Source organism: Cygnus olor, chromosome 9 (genome assembly GCF_009769625.2).
Source record: "Cygnus olor isolate bCygOlo1 chromosome 9, bCygOlo1.pri.v2, whole genome shotgun sequence".
In the NCBI taxonomy this organism is placed as follows: Eukaryota; Metazoa; Chordata; class Aves; order Anseriformes; family Anatidae; genus Cygnus; species Cygnus olor.
This window is the reverse complement of record NC_049177.1, coordinates 15,294,059-15,313,072: the sequence shown is the minus strand read 5'-3', so window position 1 is coordinate 15,313,072 and position 19,014 is coordinate 15,294,059. Positions and strand designations below refer to the sequence as shown.

Here is a 19,014-nt window from a genome sequence, read left to right as displayed (position 1 = left end):
GAGAAATAGATGGAAGAGAAGTCCTCAAGAACCACCGTTTTCACTCAGCATTTCTTTTTCATGAGACTTTCGCCTTCTAGGCTGAAATCTAGCTGGAAATGCCAACTCTTTCAGAGTCAACGCACTCATGATGGCTTGCATAAAACCACATGTGCAGAGCTAGACCCCAGAGGGCCATGCTAGAGTAAATCCAACAGGTTTCTGGTCTGTCCCTGGGCACAAGCATGGGGTCTCAGCGACGCTCCCGCATGGTTTGTAGTAAGGGCCTGAGCCCAGCCTGCTGCCTCCCAGCCAGGCTGATTATCCATACACATACCTGGGGGTGCAGATTGAAGCTGAGTCCTAGAGCCAGGGGAGCACGGACCCAAGCTCTTACTGAAATGGGTTGTCTGGGGAGAAGACCTGCCTGCTCTGTGTGCTTACTCTGGGTCAGGCAGAAGCAGCATCTAGCAGCAAGGAAATCCTTAACTTCCGTTAATAAACACAGCCTTCATTTCCAGCCTCTCTTCCTTGGCAAGTGCCACTTGTCATAATGAAAGTTGCTCGGGCATGGGCAGGGATCAGCTCTGCAAGTTTACGGGATTCACAATTCACAGATGTTAGGAGCTATCAGGCTGAGTGTGGGTGGAGAATGTCAAGTCCGAAATAGCTCCCTGCCACCCTGGCACAGGCAGCAAAGAAAATGTTTCCACATGACATTCTTCGAACCAAAATTTCCTACAAGGAAAGAGCACAAGGGGAAAAATAAGAGGCAATCAGAGAGCTTCTGACTTTTGCTCGGGAGGTTGGCATTTGTGCTGACATCAGCACAAAAGATGCACAGTAGGTGAGCTATCGGGCAGCACCCTCCCCTCTCCCCACGCACAAGCGTATGTGTCTGCTTAAAGACGTGGCCCCGTTGGTGCATAGATATATGCATGCTATTTTTTCCTGCTGGAATCCATTTTAATTTAGCTCCTGATTCATATTTCATTCATTCTCCAAAACCACAAAACCAGGATAGGTTTACAGCCTGTACTATTTGGACGAGCTGTGGAGGGGGAAAAACAGGGGAATAAAGCAGGTTGCTTTCCTGAATGGTTATCTGTGTCATTACCAAAAAAATAAATTAAAAATGGTGGGGGGAATTAAAGATTCCCTTCTTGGCATGTAGTTTTCTTCATGAAGGTATGATCTTCCTTTCACCTTTGGTAGTTTGGTTTCCTGGACTTAATTTTGCTCTTGTTTCTTTAGGCTTCAGTGGCTTGAAAAAGACATCATGCTTATTTCTTTATTTCTTACTTTTCTTCTCTCCTCGGGATCTTTGAAAGTATTGTAAGTTTCCATGTGAAAAACGTTTATATTATTTTAAGAACACTAACACAAATACCTCAACTCTCAGTGAAAAGATACAGAGCAAAACATTTACAATTACATCAGATGTTTTGGGGGGGATAGGGGAGGCAGGAAGGGGAGGCAGAAGAGCAAAAGTTCAGAGTTAAATTTAAATGAGGAATTTCCCCATATTTTGTCATTCAGCTTTTGAAACTATGACCACAACAGACAGTTTGAACTGTGACAAGAGAGAGACTGAAAAAGAAAATTTCCCCAGGCAACGTTACGCAGGTATTAGCCACAGAGCTGACCAGGAAAGCTTTTAAAGCACGACAAAATCCAGCACGGGTGCTGCACCCAGCAGAGGAAACTCCGGCCATCTGGAGACGAGGATGACCATCAGCCACAGCAGTCTGCAAAATCGCAAGAGCTGCCAAAATTAAACCGTGAAGTCAGGCAGGAAGGCGACCAATGACCGGCGAGATCAGAAGTTCAGAGATGCCCCAGATGAGCTCCCAACAACAAGTGTGGCCGACGTACTCCCAAGTTTATTAAGGATGTTGAGAGGAGGGGAAAATATCCGCGCAGAAGATGCCCAGCTGGCGAGGAGGGACTGGTGGTGATGCTCGGGTCACTTGATGAATCCCATTGGCCACGTCCCCGGGAGATCCCACCCATCTGCAAGTGCAAAATAAATCTCTAAAGTTGTATCTCGTGTACCACTTGAACTTATTGCTTTTAGCCGGCTGACTTTATATCTATTTATTTTTATTTTTTTTTGTTCGGACCCTAAGAGGGGCTGGAAGGAAATGAATTTTGAAGCGGCACCTTTCACCACCCTGCAGTACTACCCCGATCCCTGCATCCAGCGGTGAGTCTCTGAGCGTGACGTAAACCCCTCCTATCGCAGGTTTGATCTTGGTGTCTTGTGTAATTGTTAACTTTCCTGCTATCGTCCGGCGGCAGCTGGGCTGCACGCGGAAAAAATGTGCCGCTCTCTTCATGCTCAGTGGAGCTTATTATTATTTTTGGCTTTCTAACAGGTTACTGTTTAATTATAGGCATCCGCTTAAGATATCAGCCTTTTCCTCTCTGGAGTTAGAGGAAAAAATATATGATAAATAACGTGAAAGCTGATAGTATCTTTTCCCTGTGTTTTGGAGGTGAAGGTTATTCGGTGCTTTGGGACATGCAGGAGTTGCTTTTGCTTTCTATAGTGTGTTTATTTGTTTCTTTAAATGAAAAACTCATGGAAAGAATATAAGCTTAATTGTTAAGCTCTGAGATTTGGGAATTTAAAGGATAAATAAATCATTTAAAAGATGCAGAGAAGAAAAAACATCTCCTAAGAGAGAGCGCTTCTCAAAGAATATTTTTTTCACTCTGTTTAACAGCCAATATAGAGCCTGACAACCACTCTTATTTTAGCTTTGTTGTTAAGCTGTGTTTTATAACTTTCCAGCAGATAAAAGAGCATGTCCGCATGAGGTATCACGGTATCACATTGTCGGTTTGTTTGTTTCTCCCAATAGGAGCTACTATATTTAAGCATGTAAATGACATGTAGATGGTATTTTTCCAGTCGTAAAGTTCAGGGAGGTGAAATCCTCCGAGTGCAGTCGCTTGTCAAGCTGCTTTAAGGCTACTTTCTGGCTGTGCTTTGCAAAAGCCCTGCCTGGGGTCTCACCACGGCATTCGATCCGCAGAAGGGTTAACTGTTAACTCATCCTCTGCACCGTGCATGTGTTGCATAGCTGTCTGCTGAAGAGAGGGCTCAGCCACTGTGATCTCTACATTTTTTTTTCCCCCACCCTGCTATTATGATTTGTGACAGTGTTGTTGTTTTTCCCCCTTAATGTGCGGGCGCTCGGTGCCACCCTGCGCTTGGCGCTCGTCAGGGCCGGTGGCGGGGAAGGAGAGGAGGGGAGCTGGGACATAGTGCGCGGTCCTTGGCTGTGCTGCTGCGGTGGAGGAATGTGGAACAAGGCCGGGGGTATTGGTTTCCCTGGCGAGACCTTCCACAACACGAACATGGGGCTGCGAAGCCATGCTTTGCTCTCCCAAACCCACCCGGGAGCTGCGTGTGGCCGGGAGGAGAGCAATGCTGGAGCAGCACCCATCCGGGAGGGCAGAGCGAGGCTGGGAGCAGTGGGGTCTTTATATAGTGTTTAAATATTGGAAAGCTCAGAGGTGCACTAGCAAGGGTACCTGAGCTCTGGGACAGCTTTCCAGATGCTATGAACATCCCATCCATCCCATCATGTGTCAAAGAGCGGGTTTGTAGGATTGGCACTGCAGCTCAAGCAAAAATCCCATTGGGAGCAGGAATTAAAGAATAAATTTCCCTGGGCTGTACTTTATAGAACTATTGGGATGGGCCTTTCTCACCTTTAAATCTGTATCCTCCAGCAAATCAGGCCTTTCTCTAGAAATGCTGCTCCTTAGCAGCGCGAGGGGTTTCTGTAAGTGACCATTGTGCTGTGGGAAGCCTCGGGACAGCTTGGGACGGATAAAATTTGTGACACCCCTCGGTCATAAAACCTGATCAAGATCTGGCTTAGAGTAACAACATGTCTCAGCTGTTATGCATGTCTGTTTTCATGAACTGAGAGTGGCATTTGTCCAGTTATTAGCGGCCATGCTCTGCGTGGTCAAAATCAGCTGGAAGTTGCTCCACGAAATAATTTTCTCGGTGTGAGCACATTCACACTTCGAGCTTTAAGCTCCGTCAGTTGGATATCTTTCATGATACGCTGGGTGACATTCTTCTGACTGATTTAACAAAATTAAACAGTTTCATAATTGCATTTATTTTACAGTTTGAAACATTTTTGCTTTGATGTGGTCAAAGCGCTTTATTTAGCTAATACCGATATGCTTCTTTGCAATTCTGGCTGTATGAATATATCTTTCCTTAAAATTATATGCATTGACAATATAAACAGCAAACCAATAACACTGAGCTGAGGCATGCTGGCAAAATAGCAGTCGTGAAAAATGTTTGAAACCCTGTTGAAAAGGGAGGGAGCGTGGTCATGCTGACATCCCTGTAGGTCTGTGCCCTGTTCCTGTCCGATCCTGGTGGCCACATGGGCTTCCTTTCCATGGTGGAGGTGGCTCTGGGTTATGTGTCCCAGGCTGACTCCTCCAGGAGCCATGGGACGAGGTGGAAGGGGAAGCAGTTATAAATCCCAGTTAGTGCTAAGATTTGTGGCTTAGATTTATCCCCTGCCACTGCTTCATCTATGAATCCCTTCACTTTGGGGGTGTCTGGCAGGCAGACAGGGTGGGAGCCAGCTGAAACATTTCCTTTGTCAAGAGATGAATGCAGATCACGTTCAGAAGGGTTCACTGATGTGCGGTGCCACAGATGAGAAAAAGAGTTGGGTGCCTGGACTGGCAGCTCTGCACCTTAGGGTTTAGGCAACCCCAGTCCCAGTCTCAGAAGTTTCTGCCCCATCTCTCTCATTTAGGCTATTTAATTCTTTGCAAAATTTGGTTATTAAAACAAAAGCACTCCCTGCATCACACAAAAGGACAGACAGCTCGGCTGGGACAGGGGACAAGCAATCTCCTCCTTTACTAGCCCTGCTTCGGTGCTGGAGCTGCACCCAGGTGAGAGGGGCACAGGGGTACCGGGTGCCGATGGGATGTACATCCCTGTGCAGAAATGAGGGGTGCAGACACAGCGTGCGGCTGCCTGACGTGAGCTTGGAAAGGTACATCCAGACTCGGCTCTGCCTCTAAGCAGAAACATCTACAAGATGCTAAAACTCAGCAGCAAGAGAATCAAACCAAAACCTCAAAGTTTTTCTACTTCTGTTTCCTTTATAAAGGGATTGACATGAAATGCCTGAAATCAGTGCTAGAGCAGGCTCAGTGCTCTGACTCCTGACCCTGGGAAGGAGATGCTGTAAGGACAGAGGCACCTGTATTGAAGCCTGACCCCATGAATTGTTGTTCGGATAGTAACGTGGGAGCCGGAGCTCATCCTTTGCTGCAGAAAACCCAGGCTAGCTCTGAGTCATAAAACGACTGATGTGAAACGGGCGGGATTTCCACCTTCCAAGAAGTGCCCACCTAGCTGCAGTTGAAAGACGCTAATGCAAAAAGAAGACGGCACTGTAATTATGATCAAAGTCCAGCTGTTGAGAGCTATGTAATTAGTTTCGCTCTCCAAAGCTGCTTTTTTTTTTTTTTTTTTTTTTTTCCAGCTGATGCCTGGTTGGGGGAGTGATGTTTACAGATAAGTTACTTGTGTTCTTGGAAATAATGGTCATTAGGCTGTGCTTTGCCCAGGAGCTCCCTTCTTTTGGGGCTGTGGGGAATGCACCTGCTCGTACTCTGCACGGGGTCCTGCCTGCCCTGCTCACCCCCTCCCCGCGCCCAGGCTAATTTCGGGTTGCCAGTGTTTTGAAGGCATTTGCTGTGGCTCGCTCCTCCCTTCTGAATGAAAGGCCCCTTGCACTAACTGCTCTTTCCTCTTTCATTTCTGTTTTTGTGTTCTCAGCGCAATGTGAGCCCAGCCTCCCAGATCTCGCTAATAATGGGGCCGTGCTGGAAACTGGATGTCTCAGACATGGCTCTGGGTTTTGGTTGAGGAGTTGCTAAAATAAAGAAATAAATCAAAAAGAACACAACAATCAAGCAAAGGAGAAAACAAGCAACCAATTAAGTAGGAAATCTATTGGTAGAAGGGAATGAGGGAAACTGTCAGAAGTTAGTTGGGCACGGAAGGAAGGGAAGGGCATGGCAGCATTGTCTGCTGGGTACTGTATCCAGACAGATTTTGGTGAGCAGGGCCAGAACTCCGGGGTTCAAAAGGGATCTTTCATCGGGAGCCTTGCACGTGTCACTTCACCTTTCTTCTTCAGTTCCCACACCTATCAGACAGGGCTGGCAAATGAATGGCAATTATCAGATAGGAGCCTCGCCAATGTTAACGCTTGCAGTGCAGCATAAACGTGAAAAACTCTCTGTACCTATCATCAGTGCTGATAGGCAATGCTCTCCTATCATTAATGATTAGTAATTAAACAGCAGGTTTCCTCCCTTTGGGTTGGAAGGGGGCATATTCAAGCAATACATGCAAGCTGCCCCTCCTGATCACAGGCAGCAGTGAGCAACTGTGTCCCTTCATAGCTGTGATTCAGTGCTGGTGTCAGCAGCAATCCTTTCATTTGGGTATTAGCTGGAGTTATTGGGGCAGAGTGGTGTCTAAGCTGTAACAGGTTAATATCTTGCAGGAGAGGTTCATCTCGTATGCAGAGCTCTGCAGAGCGCTTGCATTTGGGCTACCTTTTCCTCTTTCTTTTGCTTTTCCTCTTTCCTCTTACTGTGTGGTGCTGAATAAAATAACCTAATTCCAGGCATGTCAGGGTTGACAAGTCTAATCTGCTGTCACCTTTGAGATGGGAGCCCAGATTTGCCATGCTAGCAGAAAGACCTGAAGCCAAGTGAGGAAAGCCACGTGGCTTTGCATAGGTCTTTTTGCAGAAACAGCTAGCGGTACAGCAGGTACTTTCCAGAGAAGGGCCAGAAACAGTCCTGAGCAGCTCGTGGTGTGTTCGGCGTGGTTAGTAACTCCTGGAGGAGCAGGGTTGGCTCTGTGCAGGAGGGAAAGGTGGAGGGGAGCTGGGGAGAGGCTTTTTTCTTGGCCTCGGTGTGCTCTCTTGCTCTTGGTGTGCAGGAGGTGGTGGTCTCATGGCTGTGTTTTCACCCCTGGTAGAAATCCTAAGGGGGTTCCCTGGATGGACCAGGCGTTCAGGAGGGGCAGCGTGTGGTGTGCTGAGCCATAGCACGGTGTGATCCTGTGGGTGGGAGGGCTCCATGGCACAGCTCTGCAGGGAGGGCATGCTGCCACCATTGTGCCTCTCAGCTGCCCCCCAGCACCCTGCCGAGGACGTGGTGGTGGGAGGGGAGGTGTTTCTCTCACCTTCAAGGTCTGTTCTTTGCTTTTTTTTTGCTCTTATACAGCAGTCTCTTCAGAAGATGGAATTAGAAGATTTACAAAACACTGCTCAAGAGCAGCATGTTAACTCCTCTTAAGTTTTCTTTTCCCAGCAGAGCCCTTGCAGTCTGCTTTTCCCTCACTGTCCTCCTCCATTTAGTCCCGACCAGACCTCTTTGCTCTGGGTCAGAGAAACCGCGTTGTGCTGAGGCTGTCACAGCCCCTTCCCAGCCAGTGCCAAAGACATCACTTTTCTCTTTTCCTCCTCAAAGCAGTGCCAAAGACATCACTTTTCTCTTTTCCTCCTCAAAGCAGTACAGGCTCTTCAGAGTGTCAAAAAATAAAAAAAACAATATTTGTCTGCTTGGAGGTCCTTTTAGTGCTGCTTAAAGGATTAAGGGGGAACCAAATTGACCGTTTTCTGTTTTTTCCAACTCTCAAAGGACCAGAAGGAGAATGTGTGAAGTCTTTCATGTGGTCCTTTTTGCTTTGAGGAGAGAATACCTAATTCATAGGATCTTGCTCAACTTCAACTTCCAAAAAAAAAGCTGAAGAGATTAAAGAATCAAGTTCTCAATAGCTCATCTGTTTAGAGATGTTTAGGGTGTTGGTGGTACATGCTATAAATATAATCCCGTGCTAATTTGTGTGGTACCTCCCTGATACAAGCTGACTTGCAATGGCTCCTCTTATAAAACAAGGACTTTATAACCAAGGAATAAGAAATCAAGGAAACCTGGGTATTCATTTGGTGCCTTCACAAGGAACTGAGCTCTGAGCTAGTTTTGCGCTTCTGTGGAAACCTTTGTGGGAACTCAGGCATTGTGGTGGGAGCCAGCAGTTACACTGCCATACACATTTTCACTTCTGTTCACTTTAATTTTTTGAGGAGCTGTAACCTGTGATCAAAACTGAAATAATTAGAAGGAAAATGCCTCACTCTAATGGACTTCTGAGTGCTGTTTGACTAGTCTGCTGCTAATAAATAGATAATATCCTTCCACCTGCTTATATAGCTTCATGAAACATCCGTACCTGTTCCTAGGGCTTACCCGTGTGTTCTTGGTGCCTGATTGCAATGACTTCCAGTAGTGTACCAGACCACCACCCTGTGGGATTTTGCTGCTGAGTCAACTCCTATCAGGTGTTTGAATGCCACAGGTGGCCTGACATGATGAACGCTGATGCAGATGAGCAAGGGGAATTCAGTTAGTGCGTGGAGCTATAAAGAGAACAGCTGCCCCGAAGAGTGAGCAGGGGGAAACCCTGCTGTAAGTGATCAGGGGTTCAACAGGCTCTTTGCAACACACAAATAATTTTGTTTACGAAACCTTGCTGGGGGGAGGTTCAAGATGTCTGTTTAGCATGTCGGTCTGCCCCTAAGTTGATGCATGCTGAAATAATGCATGGAAAGAAGCTTGCAATGTGAGCAGCAGCTCTGAGAGATAGCACGAGCATTAGGTGGTCACATAACACAAGAATAAAAACCTAAAATTAAAAAAAAATCCTTTACATTTTCTTCCAACTTTGTTCATTTTTGTTTTTGAATTTTCTTCTCAAAACATGCAGGCTGGCAACATTATTCCTGTTGTTGGCGGAGCTGGGAATTCTGGTGTACTCGTAGCACTCCAGGAGCTAGTGCTTTAAGATAATCACAAGCAAAAATGATAAATCACATTAGGTGTGGCAGTGTATTGATAAAATTATAGGGAGCCAAGCCTGTAATTCCTTAACACCAGGCATAGTTGCACAAGTAAAGGTTCCGTGAGCACAGCAGGTGTTGTTCCCATACACACTAGCAGCATTTCCGATAAGCAGTTTACTTGTCCTTGTCTTCCAGGACTATAATCTGTTCTTATTTCTTTGTCCTTCATCTGCCCTGTCTTGCAGCTAATTTGTGACGTAGAGAAAGGTTTTTGCAAGTGCTCTTATTTTTGGGAGAAGGATTCTCTGCCCTTGGGCTTAGCAATAGCTGGCCTGCCACAGAGTTGCTACAAGCTGAAAAATGCAGCCAGCATCATATTTAGCAGAAGACCTCATTTTCCCGTAGGAGCATCAATGGTGGCAGGGGTAGGGAATGGAAGTTTTTTTTTTTATCATCCAAAGTACATTGGATTTAGCAGGTTGGCTGTGAGGTAACAAGTGAGACCTTCAACCAAATTCACAGTGCAGGACTGCACCTAACGTCTGTTTTGCTGGTGTTTCTGGTTTGCATTTTAATTATTTACTGAACCACAGGATGTTGCTCTTTGCAGTTTCCTGCTTTTAAAGAGTTCTAGGGACTTTCTGCATTATCGTGATGATTTACTTTATTTTTGTAAAATTCAACCTTCCCGAGAGAGTTTGAGAGGCTTTGTAAGTCCCCTGACTGGTTAATCAATAAAAGAGTTTGTGTAACCAAAGACTAAGGTGGCTTTCGGAAGAGTAGGTGCTGCAGGGAGCCAAGAGCCTTGCCTGAACGCTCAAAATGTCATGAATCTTTTGCTGTAGACAGTCTGTGAGACCCTCCTGTCCTAAAAAAGAATCATGTATTTCACGTTTGCTGTCTGGGGAAGCTGTCCCTCTCCTCTTTGATTATATTTGTATGACTAAATGCTCTGCCGTGTGTAGTATCCCGGGGCTGAAAACCAGCATGGGCTGCAGGATTTCTCTTGCTTTGCTCCCTCCCTGTGGGGGGACTGTATCGAAACCTGCATGGGACGTCCCCTTGCTGGGATGTCCCCTCACCAGCCCCTCCTCAAGGCAGCCAGATTTGGGGACTGTCTGCCCTGTGTGACTGGGGACAGCAGCATCTCAGCACCTGCTGCTCAGCGTGCTGGGCTGCCCAGTGCCTTCCCCTTGGGCAAACCAACCCCAAGAGCTGTTGGGAAGGCCCCGGCAGAGAGAGGATCAGATTCCTTCACGCATCAAAAAGGCTCGCATCTCAGCACATTTAAAATAAATTGTCCTTGCTGGAGCGTGGTGGTGTCCTGGGGAACGCGTGCCCTTAAATGCCACCGATGGTGATATGGCACATGCAGGAAAAGGCTGCGTGCAGGAAACCTCTGCCAGGCTCTGCTCAGAGCTGAGAGCGAGCTGCAGGGTGCTGCCCCAGCGCTGCAGAGACCCGAGGGAAGACCACAGCCCTCTGAGCACCTCAGTCCTGACCCACAAACTGCACTCAGCACCTCCATCCTGGGGACATGGAGGGCAGAGACCTGGGCATCTGCAGTGACCTGAGCTGGGTTTGCCTGGTTTTCCAAACTCCATGGCCACAGTCACCTCTTGACCCACTGAACCTCCCAGCAGCAGGCAGAACAAGGTGCCCACATCTCAGTTCAAGCAAGGCTGCACTGACTGTAACAGTTGCTCTGTTCTCCACGTATCTCACTTTCATTGTGCTGACAAGCAAGCTGCTCAGGAACCCAAAGAGGTCTCCCTGGCACCGTGCACGTCCCTGGCTCGGGGGACTGGCCATGCTCGTGGCAAACCCTTCATCTGGGGGCTTTCTCTTAGGCCTGCTTGGCAACGTGCTGCTGGTGGCTGGCACTTGCTCTGTGCATGCTCAGCCCCTAGGAGGAGATGTTAATTCCAAGCTCTGGCCTCTTCCAGAGCCATGTAGCATCTCGTGAGAGCCCGTTCCTGATACCCTGGCTGCCTCTATAAAGCTCTGATGCGCTTGGCTGAGTTATTTTACCGTCTGTAATAAATACAGCGATTTCTCGTTCTGTGTTGTGGTCTCTGCGCTGGAGTGGTGGAAGTAGGCTAGTGAAACCTGAGAGATGTTGGCTGCACGCAGCACTGCAAAATTTTAGCAGACAATAGTTAAAAGAGGGAAAACCCAGGCCTCCTCGTTTCCTGTGGGAAATATTAAGAGCAAGCTCCTTGTTAAAAAATGGATAGCAACAGGCCGCTGCAAAAATTATTATTAGGTAAATGCTTGAGGGAAAATATTGATAAGCAAAGCTCAAAGGGGGGACTGGATTCAGAAAGCCTCAGGAAGGTCAGGTTTCTGACCATCGTTTTTTCAGAACTGTTTTATTTTCCTTTTTCCGTACCTAAAATCACTACAGTGCAGTGCTGAAGGCCTGTAATAGCTGTATTTTGTCATGACTGTAATCTTAAAAATGAACTCATGCTTTTGTTCCTGGGGCTGTTCATTTTATTTTCTGTTACTAATCCTTGGTGTTGCAGAGGTCTGAATAGCCAGAAGGGATGGGGTTAGCTGATTTGGGCTGCTTTTGGCATTTAATGCCTGCATTTGTCCTCCTTCATCTCAAGAAAGGAGCTGCCTGATGAAATCAGGGGCTCCCTTTGTACTGTACAGCAGCATCTAAAACTGAGCAAGTGAAACGCTTTTTGTGTAGGCCAAAGGGATTTCTTTCTTCTTCTTTTTCTTCTTCTTTTTTAATGGACTTGAATATGTTTCTGAACAGTTTCCCTGTAAAGTCTACCTTGCAATTCTTCTTTTCAAACTTGGCTTAAAATTACCTCAGAATTTCGAGGGCTGGGCCTGGATTTTCCACTCCTGTCGCTTGTGAGACTTTCTCAGTGCAGCAAAGCTTTCCCCTCCACCCGGCAGCTCCCACCGCTCCCTCTCCAGATGAGCACCACCTTTAAGCATCGCTGCAGATAGGCTTGGGGCGAGGATTGGCTGCAAAAGTGAGTTACAAAATAATACAATTGTGACTGTTTCCTAACTGGTTTTACGATGCCTTTCAGAAGTGGACGGAGATTTAAATTTTCTTTTCTATTTAAATTGGGAAAGTCTCAGAACAGTGTCTCTTTGGAGATGTAAGGATTGTCAGCAGGTCCCTGTGTGCTCTACAAAGCTGGTGGCATTGCCATAGCTGTGAAATGGAAGGGCAAAGACGGGCACGAGCCCCAGCCTCATGCTCTAACACTGGCTTCCTGAAGTGGGTTGCTCAGGCTCCTGGGTGGTTTTTTGGAGGTTACGAGGGCTCTGTATCCCGTACTAGCAAGCAGCGGGCAGGAAAACTTCTTGCACGGTGGAGGACATGCTGTGGCAGGGCTTACACTTTGGCCAGAGCTTTGTCTCTCTCTGCCCCTGCTGAGAAAGGGAGTGGGTGTCTGGGCCAAGTAGAGGGGAGGGAATGTCCGCGGCCGGGTGAGGAGGTAGTTTCCAAGGATGGGTGAGAAGCTGAGGGTGGAGAAGGGGGTGTCCAGGGTGAGTGGGAGATAAGAGAGGTCTGGGAAAGTTCACAGGACGCTAACGGATGGAGGAAAAAGAAATAGGGGTACTTTGCTGTGACAATTAGGGGATGATGCCTGGTTCTGGTGGAGCAATTAGCTGCTTGGAGCCCTGAGGACAAAGAAACGTCTCTGACATGTAGAAGTGGTCACTGTTGTCAGGCTGGTAATGATAAGATGTAGATAGCAGATGCGGCGGTGGGTTCCTGGGTTGCTGCTGACTTTCTGCAGCTGTCTGGTTTCCAGAAGCAGTTTGCAGTGGGCTGTGCAGTGCCCAGGCCGGGAGCCCCTCAGCAGGGCTGTGTTGGTGCACGGTGCACGCTTTTCTCCTCAGGGAGCTCTGCTGGAGCAGGATGCTGGCGTGGGGCTAGGGCTGCAGTGATACAACGTGCTTCGAGGGGACACCGTGGAGCTGAAAAGGTTGCATCCACTGCAGGCACAGTCAAACGCAAGATGACTCTAACTGAAAGAAGATGATGAATGGGAGAAAATCCCCCTCGTGTTTTTCAGCATGGTGAATGAGGAGGATCATTCCGTGCAGGCAGTTTCACTTTCTTTGATATAGGTCAGTTTTGTCCTCGCACTGAAGGCTCGAGCAAAGAGCAACCGGAAAGCTGAACCATCCTTCCTCCCCCTTTCTGCTCCACTCACACACATACACCCCCAAAAGAGAAAATTAAGTCACAGGGAAACTGGGATACACTTAGAGCAGACTCTACCAGAATGCTGAGTTTTTGAAGCGATGCAGTCAGCATTCCTCTGAGACAAAATTGCTTTAATTCCTCTAAATATCATTCACCTCATAGCTGAAGCAGGGTATGTACAGTACACGTATCGTTTGCCTAGAGAATAGGAAGAAGCTCCAGGCCTCCCTAGGCTGCCCTCGATAAATGCTGTAGGACCCCAGGACCCCAGCAGAGTCACAGAATACTTTGCTGCTGTCACTCTTAGCTCCACTCACGTGCTCCCCAAATCTCCCAAGCTGGAGGCTGCTTCTGAGACTGGGGTTCACCCTTCAGGCAGTTAGCCTCTTCAGTTTTCTACTGCACATCTCTGTTGCTGGATCACTTTTTTCCTGGCAGCCCTTTCCTATAACCCATGCCGTTGTCTACACATTTCTCAGCAAGACTGCAGATTGGATCTGGGAAACGTCCAAAAAATGTGGGATCTGGGAAAAAAAAAAAAAAAAAAAAAAAAAAAAAGGATGACCATTTGAACTATATGTGAAAGTTGTATTATCTCAGAAAAAAAAAAATCCTGTGTCGGTGTTTGTTATTCCTTACATTTGCCCTTCCAAACCGATGCATCCATCACCCTTCATCTGGAACTACTTTATAGGATTGACACATAGGAACAGTATTATATGGGAGGACAATCTGAAGGATTTAGAGAAGTAGCTGGAAATCTAGATTGCAGAGAGCTAAATCTGAAAGCTGGGCTGGAAATCTAAAGGAGCATAAATACTTATGACTGCTGCTCAGCAGGACCTGCCTCTGCTACAATGGGAATCAGCCTCTCTCGGGCTCCCTGTCTGTCTGTGGGCTTTCCTTTTGCTCCCCCTGCTCATGGCAAGGAACATGCCTGGTTGCAGAAGTTCTCCGCCAGGCGCTTCCAGGGCACGCTTGGCCAGGCAAGGGTGGCCAGGGGGGCTGAGCACGCTCCTCGCTCTGGGGAATTCCAGATGACGCTGCCTGCCAGGCGCACGCCTGTCCCGTGCTGCCAGACCCCGCTTCCTTCTCCTCTTGCACAGCTGCGTGCTTCATTAGGTAGCGATGTCTACAAATCACGGTGGTGTTAAAATGCAGAGCAGGGGGGAATTCCGGCAGGATGAGCGCTGCCAATTCCTCAAGTTTCAATGGTGAGGTCCGAGAAGGAGCCCCCTCCCCACTTTAAGACTAAACATCCAAGTAATAGCAAGATTCAGGCAGCTAAGCGTAGTTCCCATGAATTTATAATAATTTGTTTATCGTTCTGTTTGATGCCCTTCCATGCGTAACCAGAGAATGCAGAGACCAGCACGTGGATTGGGATTGCTAAAGCCAATCTGAGGCTGCCGACTGCTCTGCTCTGTGACTTGCTTCCCTACCAAGCTCATACCTTGTGACAATAGAGAGGTAATATATTAATATATGCATAAATGAGGGGCTGTTCAGTGGTTAACTGCTGTAAGCATACAGGAAGAAAGGTTAGGCTTTAGCCTGGACATCTGGATATGAATCCTGTCTCTACCCTCAACTCTAAGTGTGGTGTAAAGCAAGTCACAGCATTTTGGCAGCCCTGATTTTGATTCCTGGGCATCAGCATTTTGGTGCCTAAAGATAAATGAAGTCTGGGATTTGTTGCTCTAGGAAGTGCAGTGTGTACTGTACCTGAAGATATCGAGTCTCGTTTCAGTGTCTCTGCCTAGACACCCCAAATCACCAGTTCCTTTTGTGCAGCACCAGGCTGGCACTCAGGTGACCAAGGCTGTATTTCTGGCTGCACGACTGGCTTGCTGAGTAACCATGAGTAATCCTATGACCTCCTGGTGCCTTAGTTTTCCCACAGGTAAAATGGGAGTAATTATTCTGTCTTCCTTTGTAGAGCACTTTGAGAGCTATGAATAAAATGAGACAGATTAGATATCATTATTTAGACATCATTAATTATTCTTTTGGCTCATTTGTATAATGTGGAAGTGCTTTCTTAATAAGAGTAGATGCTCTCTCTGCATCAAGGTTTCCTAACTACTGTGCCACCAGCTCCTTTAGAGGAATATATATTGTGAACAAACAGGAAAATCTGTAGGTTACAAAGACAGACTTCTCTGGCCCCATCTGCTTTGTCCACTGACTGAGTACTGCAGACCCAGTGACAGAAAACTGTACACCAATGAGAGGCGTTTGGTGGGGAGAAGCAGAAAGAGCCATTCTTTAACTTTGTCAGTAGACAGAAAAAGAAGCTCCAAATCATTCTGCTTGTCCCTACTGTGAATGATTTCTTCCCACAAGATATCACACTGTGGTTTTATAATGCACAGAACCAGTATGAAGCCATGAAGCTCAGCATCTATAAACCACGCTGACAGTTTCTGAGAGTTTGCACACTGCAGGGGGGAAAGGGAAACTCAAAAAAACACTTGCCAGAGGTGCTGAGCTCCAGGGAAACTAAGGAAAACTGGAGGTGCTCAGATCCGAAAGCCAACCTAGAAATTTCACTAAGATATCTTACTCTGATTTCCCAATATAATCAACTATTAACCTGGCGCAGTCTAGAGTGTTGAAACTCCAAGTGTGTTTTGGAGGGGAAACCGAAGAAAACCATGCCATCCCCTGGCTGTGGCAGCCTTATATTTGTAAGGAGATTGCGGGTCCTCAGCATGCACCACAGGGGTGCTAAGTTGTGCCCTACATCAAGTCTAACCCTGTACAAAGCAGGAGATATCTGCCTTCAAGGTCGAGGCTGCACAGGAGGGTCTGGGCATGCTCTGTATAAAACCCAGGTCTTCCTTTCTACAGGACTTCCTGCCTTGTCCCAGTGGTAAGTTAAGCCTTAGCATTTTGGATTTAGCCCTTTCTAAGAAAGGCTGTGTGTAGTGAGAATTCGCTTTTTAGGTGGGGAACACTGCTGTATTGCAACAGTTGAGTTTAATGTTTTTCTGTCATTGTTTTCTGGGGCAGAAAGAGACTTTTTTTGTTGTGTGTGTTGTTGCTTCTCCTTTATGTTTTTGATGTGATTGTGGGAAGGGGAAAAGGTGATAAAGAGTAGAAAGTATGTGGCTAGAATGAGATAGTGGGAGCTGCAATGCCTTGCTTTCCCCTGGCTCCCCGACTGGCTCAAGGGTGCTGGGCTGAGCAAACAGTGCTGTTTCTACCAGGGTTGGTAGCTGGGACCCTCAGCAGTGTTAACGGACTAAAGCTTGTGAAAACCCAAAGCTATGTTAGCTAGTTTTATTTTACTTTGTAAATGTGAAGATTAACATTCCAAGTGGGCACAGCTTAGAGGAGTGCGTGCTGCTTTCGCTGCCAGTTTGCAGAGCTCTTGGTCATCAGTGTGATGGCAAACTGATTCAGCTGGGGTGCAGCCCCGCTCTGGTGGGGAAATGATCTTCAAATCAGCAATGTTTGGAAGCAAGAGGCTTCAGCTGACAAGGTGAATCTGGCAAAGTACTTTCACCTGGAGTCTGGGCTGTGACTTTTTCAGCTCGTGCAGGATAAGCAGGGTAGGGCTGGGTTAGGCCTCAGTAGGAGGCCATCCTGGGAGCCAGAGGTTGAGGAGCAGTGCCACAGCACAGTGCCAGCCAACCCTGTGCTCTTGGTGAGATTATGCCTCTCAGAGAAGACTTAAACTGCTATTTATTTTAATTAAAGAGCCCTTGGTGGCTTCTAAAGGAGGGGACTTGTGAGTGTGATGTCCTATTCAGCTCCCAGCTTAATGGGGGCTATAAATCCCTCTGCAGTTCCACTTTGGTGCGCTTATAGCTTGTGGCAAGCTGCCTGCTGACTATTTCAGCTGTTAATGCGGTGAATTAAGTGTATAGTTTGTGGATTTAAAGGAGAGGGCGGGCCTGACAGGACTTACTATGGTGCTTTGTCCTGTCATAGTCAGTGTTTTGGTACAGCAGGCTGTGTTTAGCAGCACTATCTCCTGTGATGCACTTTGGTATGAGTGGCTGCGGGTGAATGGGGTGTTGTTTAAGTGTCTGTTAATAAAAAAAAAAAAAAAACAGCAGCTGGTAGGAACAATTTAAACAATGCAAAGTCATGCTCTCTTGTGATTAACTTCAGGCACTCAGGGATTATTTTACTGAAGCTGAGGGCTTGCTGATGTGGGGAAAGACAATTAACTGGAGTAGTGAAATTCGTGCATAGGTCTTGCTCAGTCTTCAGCTGTTATTTTCTAGTTGAAGAGCAAATTTGCTTACTTTAGTAAACTGTTTAGTAGGTAGAGGTTCCTCAACCATCTGAAAGCCTGCTTGTTAAGGAAAATACCACTAGGTTTAGATTTTGGAAACATCCCAGGGAAGGAAACAGCTTGGCTTGCATGCAAAGAGGGTTGAAGGAGTCTAAAATCTTGCTTCTGTGAAAGCATTAACCAGGGAGCTTCTTTTGTATGATATGGGGAAATGTGGCTTTTGGCCATCAAGTAAAACCTGCTGGAACTCTTTTTCAGAAAGGGTATGCTGGGAGCTTGGTTGGGCAAAGATGACAGCTAGAAAATGCTTCTCCAGAGAAGACTGGAATTGGGTTTAGTACAGGGACACATCAATTGTGTCCTTTGGTGGTGTGACGCAACACCCTGAAAGCTTCAAAGGTGCAGAATAAGAAACTTTCTGGCTCTATCACCCTGTGCAGCTAGTGCCTTCCTCCTCTGCTGTGCTGTGGGGAGTACTTGGGGTAGGTCTGTGAGAAGCAACTTTTGCTTTGCTGCTGTGTGGGGCTGCGGAGGGGGCAGGGCTGAGCTGGTTGCTTGGTCTTCTTGTGACCTAGGGTTTTGTGCAGCTGTGAACCAGAGATGGGACATGTCATGGCATGCAGCAACCTCACTGCTTTGAGACTTTTCAGAAGAACAAAGGTCTCTGAGGAAGGTCTCTTGTGAAAACTTTTTCTTGGTGAAATTGTTTCCTGTGTAAGTAATAGTGAGCTGGTGTGGCTGGCTGTTGTCAGTACCTTGGGACTGAGTTCCTAAAAAGTGTTTGTTAGTGTTTAAGTCAAGGCCGCTTGTGATAAGTGGCAGAGCAGCTGTGGATCTTCCTTCACCTGAGGCCATGCTGTCCTGTTGCTTTCCTCCAAAGCTTGTTGTAGCGCTGGTGCTCAGCTTATATAGCAGGCTTTAGGCTAGATCTGTTTGTCTGGGTTTCTATATGGCACTCCTGAAAGTGCATTACCAGACTGAAAGACTGCAAGGAGTAATTTCTGGTACTTTGTGGGATAACTGCTGCTCTCAGAGGACTCGTGATTATTTATTCACGTTCAGTGTGGGTATGTGCTCACATCAGGGAGATGGAGCTATTAGCTTTGGTACTTCTGTTTTATTTATTTTTTCCTCTGGATGTTTTAAAGGGTGGTGTTTTTATTGAAAATAAAAGATGAGCAACTTCTGAAGTGATACTTTCACCTATTTTTAAGGCACGCTCAGCTGTGATCTGGGGGCTGAAACCACTTGATTTCTGTTAGTTTTCTTAAGCTATCTGCCCTTTTCAGACAACATGCAGTTTGTGAGCAGCAGCCGTGAGGAAAGCCTAGCTTTTTGCAGACCTGTGTCGTTCTCAAAATGTGAGAGGCCTTTTAAATTCACTAAAGAGCTAGATTAGCTCCTCTGACAGCAGTCAGTAATAGATGCTTCAGGAAAAAAGTAGAGCAAAAGAACAACTGTAGTTTGTTCATTCATCCATCTGAAACACTTTATTAATTTTGGCAGCTTAATAAGTTAGGGTCTTCCCTGCAATTTGTTTAGACTGTTGTGCTAAACAGCACCAAAATGTGCCAAAACAAATGTTAGTCTAATTCTCCTTGGAATCCATTTATAGTCTTGGCTCCTGTCGCAGCTGCTCCTCTGGCAGGGACTACTGCTGTTTACTA

General features: G+C 46.8%; 1 protein-coding gene across 6 annotated transcripts in view; it reads left to right on the top strand.

Moving 5' to 3' along the window:
- The first annotated feature begins 2,108 nt into the window (after positions 1 to 2,108).
- The window catches only part of TP63 (tumor protein p63), a 102,264-nt gene continuing 85,358 nt past the window's right edge, over positions 2,109 to 19,014 (top strand). For 4 of the 6 annotated variants that reach the window (XM_040566791.1, XM_040566790.1, XM_040566797.1 and 1 more), the window contains exon 1: positions 2,109 to 2,185. In XM_040566791.1, coding sequence (XP_040422725.1) covers positions 2,124 to 2,185 — 62 coding nt within the window. In that variant the 5' untranslated portion in view covers positions 2,109 to 2,123. Of the gene's footprint in view, positions 2,186 to 15,954; positions 15,974 to 16,660; positions 16,751 to 19,014 lie in introns of those variants that run through there. The other 2 variants (XM_040566792.1, XM_040566794.1) reach the window with 2 other exon arrangements.